General features: G+C 49.8%; 1 protein-coding gene across 4 annotated transcripts in view; it reads right to left on the minus strand.

Annotated features, from left to right (window-relative positions):
* Window positions 1–6,943, minus strand: part of NME9 (NME/NM23 family member 9) — a 23,887-nt gene continuing 16,944 nt past the window's right edge. For all 4 annotated transcript variants that reach the window (XM_077756670.1, XM_077756671.1, XM_077756672.1 and 1 more), the window contains 5 exons: window positions 5,147–5,229; window positions 4,750–4,842; window positions 3,681–3,835; window positions 2,277–2,413; window positions 1–309 (listed from right to left, as the gene is read on the minus strand). In XM_077756670.1, coding sequence (XP_077612796.1) covers window positions 242–309; window positions 2,277–2,413; window positions 3,681–3,835; window positions 4,750–4,842; window positions 5,147–5,229 — 536 coding nt within the window. In that variant the 3' untranslated portion in view covers window positions 1–241. The remainder of the gene's footprint in view (window positions 310–2,276; window positions 2,414–3,680; window positions 3,836–4,749; window positions 4,843–5,146; window positions 5,230–6,943) is intronic.

Raw genomic sequence — 6,943 nt, forward strand, 5'->3', positions numbered from 1 at the left:
CCATTTATTTTATAAAATCCCAGAGGTAGCAAAAAAAAAAAAATGTTTTTTAATAAGGCAGGAAAGTATATACACTGTTTATTGTTCATGAGAGATAGCTAAACCAAGAAAGTATTGGTGCTGAAAAGTTCCATTTCTGGAGGCTTCCTTCTGTACAGCAGACTGGAGTGCACGGACATTCCATCTTGTGGCCTCATGGCCTTGCCCTGGTCACATGCTCCAGAAAAGCCACACGGCCGTCTCAGTCCATGTCCTCAGGCGAGTGAAGCACCTCAGTGGGACCCACAGCTCCTCCTTCAGCCTCCTGGCCTGTGGGATGATGGATATTCTGCAGGACTTCTGAAACCTGGCCCTGTCCCAGCCCTCTCTCCCACTCACCAAAAGAAACAGGAAAACGGGGTCTAACTGCATTACAGAGGATGAAGTGAGGGGTCAGGGTGGAGGAGACAGCAGAGAGAGGCCTTAGTAAGTGTGTTAGGGACCAGGAATTAAAAATTAGAACAAAGGGTCCCTGGCTAACTTGGTCGGTGGAGCATGTGACTCGATCTTGGGGGTGTGAGTTCGAGCCCCATGTTGGGTGTGGAGGTTGCTTAAAACTCTTAAAAATAAATTAGGACTAGACATTTAATATGTGTCAGGCCCCAGGCTAAGAACTTTACTATCCTTTGTCTCCTTTCATCTTCACGACAGCCCTGTGAGGAAGATCACTATTGTGGAGTTATTATTATGGGGCTAATAATGAGTCTGTCATTATCTCTATTTCACAGATAGGGTAACTGAGGTCCAAAAAAGGTGTAACTTTCCCGAGGCTATTCAGCTAGTAAACAGTGGAGCCAGGATTCAAGCCCAGGACTGTCTTGCCTCCAGTGCCCTTGACCCCTGCCGCTTAGCCGAGGAGTGCTCCTGACGACTGAGGAAGTATGACCCAATGAGCAGAACATCAGCGCCCCGACGAGGCTGCTTCAAAGTCCTCCTCTCAGGAGGCTGTGCGCTTACTCCCACCATGTGGTCTGGCTCAGACCCCTGGGTAATTGTCCCCGTTGCCCATCATCACCTGAGGCCCAGAAGTCGGGCTCGTGATCTCCCAACACTGTCCACCATCGCTCCGATGAGTATTCCCCAGCCAGGCTGCTCACCTCCTTCCCCAGACTTGGCCCTGAGTTAAACTGCTTGTTTCCAGTTACCCCCCCAAAAGGACGAAGATGTTACTGACCCCAGACACATAAAGGAATGCATCATGGGCCATCTCTGAGGGCAGGTTCCTAGAGGAAAGCTGGCCTTAGCAGTGCCCAGCAGGGGAATGGTTTTGCATGTGTCAACCTGGGTCTCTTTGACCCACCTAAAGCTGCACTTCCCGCAACCTCTGTCCCCTCCGTGCCCCACCACACCCAGCCTGTCCCTTGGCTGGCAGCAGGCAGCTGCAGGGATTAAATGAGGGCTTGCACTGGCCAGTGCCTGTCCCAGACCAGCTATTCTTACTCAGCCAGGTTCAGATCTTGAGCAGACCGTGAACATACCAAACGTTTAGGTAAATATATTGGTTTAGACGCAAACATTTGTGTACAGATATGTTATTACCATTTCAGATTTGCATGCGGCCCCCTCCCAGGAATCCCACCCTCACGTCCTTTGCTTTTCCCAGGATACTCACCCCACCCCCCCCGGGCCCTTCACCTCAGGCTTAAACCACAGATCCCCAGCGTGGCGGCAGTGGCATTCCAGGTGAGGCCTAGTTCTGGTTGTGGAGTGAGGTAAGTCACATGCACTCTGGACCCGTTGGGTTTCTCACCCAGATTTGGAGGTGGAGATGACCCAGCACATTTTTCCCAAAAAGTGGGGGCTGAGGGATACAAGAGTCACAGCAGGCTCAGGGAGCCCTTCTGAATAAGGCTTAACCACTCAGCAACCCTACCTAGGGCCCGGCGTAGGGCATGTCAAAGGCAGAGGAAGTGAGGAAGTGACATCTGGCCTCTGACTGGCTTTGGAGCATGATTCTACAAGCCAGTTAAATTTTCTCAGCAGTTTCCACAAGAAACTGCAGTGTAACTTTGCAATGAAAGTATGACTCCAAAGTAAGAATGGAGGGAAAAAAATGTAATGAAGTATTAAAAAGTGACATCATCACAAAACAGATCAGGACTGCCACCAAGGTTATATAATGGCCCCTTTTCCAAATAGGACCTTAGGTTGAGACATGGTTACCACATAATTATTATCAGCACCCCCAGCATACTCATTGCAGATGTAATAAAGACCAAACTGCCTTGATGACTTACCCAGAGAGGCTTCTAGAACTTCGTCTGAAAACTTAAAAGTGGGGAAGAGCAATGCCAGTTCTCTGTTGGCTTCATCTCTGTCCTGGCTTCCGTGGACTGCATTAAAGGGCATTTCTGTGCCGTACTGAGCGCGGAGACTGGGAACATTGGCAAAATGGACAAGAAACAATTGTTCATTTGCAGAGAAATGTTTCGCTCTCTGGCAACGAGGTCACCAGCTCCCGGTTAGCACCCTGCATCTCTGTGAAATGGCTTTCTGTCTGTTGGAAGTGGCAAGAGCAGCAAGGAGTAACTGACGTGTATTCCATGGTGTTCTGTGCACATTGCCAGGTGCTTCACATACATGATCCCATTTGTGCCACAGCTCTGTGACGGACACCCTCTAGTGATTCTGTTTAAATATGCATGAGTCATGGCATAAGCTTGGGAGCTGCCATGTTGTTAATAGCACCACCAGGGACTAGCACCCTGCCAAGAGCTTGCTGCAGGTGTTCATAGTTAATCTCTCAATAACCCCGTAAGAGCATACTAACATTGCTAGGGCTTCCTTTGTGTCAAGCACTGAGTGCTTCATATACATATACATATATAGACACATGCATATACACATACATACACATACACATACAATCCTCACATCAATGTCTGAGGCATTGTAGTACTCATGATTCAGATGAAGAAATTGAGGCACAGAGGTATTAAATCATGACCCAAGGAAGTGCTCTTAACTACAACACTAGCCTCCCATGATAGGTGTCTGATCCCATTTTACAGATGAGACAATTGAGGCTCAGAGAAAGGACTTGACTGAATATGCAGCAACCTGGGATCTGAACTCTGGGCTGTTTCACTCATCCCTCATGTGAATGTTCATATATGAATGTTCTGGCCCCTACAACTGCAAGGTACAGCTGCAGTTGCTTAGTCTCTTGCTCATTTCTTTCCTGTTGGCCAGGCTTCTCTTAGCTTCAGAGATGAGACAGCAGATTTGGCATTGGCGATGCCAGGCTAAATACAGGGCCAAGGCAGCCTAGTGCAGTGTGGAGAACAGGGCGCTCAGACTCCAGGGGGCCTCGGGACACTCTGGGTAGGGGGGAGGTGGAGGGGATGTTGAGTGTGCAGTGCTGATCCCTAGGCCCTGCCCAGAGTCTCTGACTTGGCAGGCTTTCGGGAGGCCCTGCAGTCTGTATTTCCTGGATGAGTGCTGCGTGCCGTTCTGGGATCACACTATGGAAACCTCTGGCTGCAGAGAGAACAGTGAGGACTGGATCAGAGGGAGAGGCCATCAGGGTCTCTCCAAATATATATAAAGGGGGAATGGAGGGCTGAATATAGGGCAGGGCTGTCGGCTTCCTTGGATTCAGGTGTTAAGATGAATGAAAAGACCGCAGCTGATGACATCACCTGTCAGGCTGCTCCCTCCTTGCCACATCAGGGTCACAGGGCCCCATGAGCATTCGCCAGGCAGTGATCACATCCTCAGTGCCCTCGGTCCTGGTGAGGATCAGGAGGTGGCTCGGTCCACTGCACATGTGATGCACCAGCTTCTCAAATGCCTCCTAGCACAAGGAGAAGAAACAGTGACCCGGGCCAACAGTCAGTCAGTGGGCCCATCCCGCCACAGGATGAGAGGAGGGCAGTGAGCAGCCTTGCCACCAGCCAGCATGTGCACAGAGGGCCCAGGGAGGGGTGATGGTGGTGACCAGCCACACCCAGAGAACGCAGAGAAAGGCAACGGCGGGAAGATGAGACTTTGACTTGACTTGTTTTGTTACGTGAGATTCTAACAAGCTAGGTGGGGTCATTTAAAACCCCACATGTCTGGAACTCGAGTGGATGCTGGTTAGCCATGGGGTGGGATGTAGCTGAGACACTTTTTGCAGTGTCTTGCGACCCTTCCCAGTGCTTCAAGTAGCAGGTTTTCCTTTGGGGAGCAGCCCTTCCCCATTTCACTTGGCCTGCCGTGGCTGACAACCATGAGGCATCTTTACTCCCCACCCCCAAACACGCACACCTCACCTGGGAAGGGGGGCGGCCTATGACCAAGCCAGGCCTCCCTCTCAAGCAGGGGTGTCACAAGCAGAAGAAAGTATTTGAATCTGAGTTCTCCAACAGAAGCACCTAAAAGTCACTGCCCACGGAGTTCCGCTCCTCACATCCCTACAACTGCCTTGGTTCTTCTCCCCAACACCTTCTTGTTCAACTCCTTCACCTCTCTTCTTCGGTGCTGGGAGCTAGCCTTTATTTCATTACTTAAGTTAGAATCAAAATCTCTCCCTTGCAACCAAAGAACTTTAACCTGATACGCGCTATAATCCTTATTCTGAGAGCAAATTCATGGGCTTCTTGCTGTTCATATTCTTGTTCTTCGTAAGTCTGCTTTCTCCCAAACTAATATCAATCTATGAATGTAATGTTGGAGAAAGAGAAAGAAATGAGATTATGTTGGAGGTAGGAAAGCAGATGAGCTGACCTCCCCAGCTTTGTGTTGATAGAAAAGTTGCATTTCTGCCTCTGTCATGGTTCTCTCCTCATTTGTTAGAATGTCAAAACCGGCTTCCTGGATCTGTAAAAAGACATATATATATATATATATGATGAAAGGGTAAATCAAGCCCAAATTCACATCTAAATGTGTTGAGAAGTAAAAGATACTGGGAAAGCAACATTAAAAGCAGCAGAGACCCTCAGCCTCTTCGGATCTGTCCCAAATGGATTTAAAATGTTTAACTTACCTAAATGGGATTGTGGTTAAAGCTTCTCAGAAGCCTTGTTTTCCCACCAGCATGTGCCTGTATGATGTCCACCTCTGCTTTCCCACCAGAGGAGAGACATGAGGGTGTCTGTCAGGGAAGCTTTGTCTCCCTTACCTTCATAATGATCTCATCAGTCTTTCCGTGGACCACGGCATCTGGCTTAATGATGGCCAAGGTGCATGTCTTCCCTGATGACGCTGCAGTAAGTTGAGGTGGTGCCGTCAGATGCTGGATTCACAGCCTCTGTCTCTGAGGCTCTCGGGGGGCCATCCGCAGGGACCATGCTGCCTCTACACTCAGCTCCCAGGTCTCCCCCCACCCCCGGGCCTCTTGGCTGTCCCCCTGAACACTCAGACTCTAGTGGAGGGAGGAGGGGAAGAGAGGGGGGTGAAGAGATCAGAGACTACTCAAGAGCAGAACCCCAGAAACAACTGAAAGAGATGGCTTAGAGTTAGAGCTGGAGCTGAGGTCACACAGGCCTGGCCTCTGTTGTGCCTTCCTGTCACCCTGGCATGATTCTTAGCCTCTAGCGGCTGTTTGCTGTCTTCTCTCCCTCCGCTGGTCCCTTCACCACTGCTTCCTTTACCTCTGCTGGCATGTGAGCGGCAATGACTGCCCCAGGCCCTTAGTCCATGACTTTTCAGCACCCGCATGTTCTACCAAATTGCAACTACTGGTCTCCTCTGTCTCTATAGAGTCTCTTGAGAGAAAACCAGATTGGCCAGCTTGTTGTTTGGAGCCAAGGTACCAGTCATAGCTCTGTGACTAGTGTCTTCATGGCTGTTTTTGGTCAGTGTCCGTAGGTCCAGTCAGCTGTGATGATGAGGGAGGTAGCATGTGATTGTAGTCCCTGCTCAGGCCTGCAGAAAGCTGTAGGGGAGCCCCATGTCCAGTCCATAAGCCCATCCCTACTGCACTCCTGTTTGTATGAACTTGGCCTTGGTGAGCTACCTACACTCTCCACAGACTCTCTATCCCCCAGAGCCTATTTTTGGTTACCAACTTTTATATCACTTGTGTTGCAATGAAACATGACAGTATGTGCATTTGAGGAGAACTTCATACTCTGGAAATCACAAGAACATGTGCACTGCAAAAATGTCCATCATTTTAAGCCATAGATCTATCCATTTTTCTGTATTATTTCTAATGTCCCCTTAGTACTCGTGGGAGTCTTACAATGAAATCCTTTATACATTGACCCACTAGTGATATCCTCTAGGGGTGCAGGGTGAGAAGAGAAGAGGCCAGATTAGGGCCCAGAGATATCCAGCTTAGAAGGGGAGCAAATGAGACAAGGCCAATGAATGGGGAGCCTTCAGAGAGGCCAGAGATGCAGAAGTAAAACAAGAAAGGTCATGACATCTCAGAAACCAAAAGAGAAGAGAGTTTGGAGAAGGAAGATGCTGTAAGCATCATCCAGGTCTTCAGAGAGAGGCTGTAGGATATGACTGGACACCGTTCATGGGACTTGCCACTAAGAATGTCATTAGTCCCCTGTGAGCACCAGAAAGAAGCAGGCACATGGACCACGTGGAACAGGTCAGGCGGGAGCCAGAGGTGACAGGCAGCCCAGGGAGTAGGGAAGTTCTGGGAGCTCAGGCATGGACGAGAGAAGGCTAAGGGCAAGGGCAAGCTTTTACGTTATTTTCTAGGTGGAGAGACTTGATCTGAGAGGAAATAATGAGAGAGGGAAGAGGAAACCATCCAAAAACGAGGCAACAAGGGGCGCCTGGGTGGCTTATTCGGTTAAGCGTCCAACTTTCGCTTAGGTCATGATCTCGCGGTTCGTGGGTTCGAGCCCCACGTCGGGCTCTGTGCTGACTGCCAGCTCAGAGCCTGGAGCCTGTTTCTGAGTCTGTATCTCCCTCCCTCTCTGACCCTCCCCTGCTCACGCTGTCTCTCTCTCTC

The sequence above is a fragment of the Crocuta crocuta genome, unplaced genomic scaffold (assembly GCF_008692635.1).
Source record: "Crocuta crocuta isolate KB4526 unplaced genomic scaffold, BGI_CrCroc_1.0 scaffold337, whole genome shotgun sequence".
NCBI lineage: Eukaryota > Metazoa > Chordata > Mammalia > Carnivora > Hyaenidae > Crocuta > Crocuta crocuta.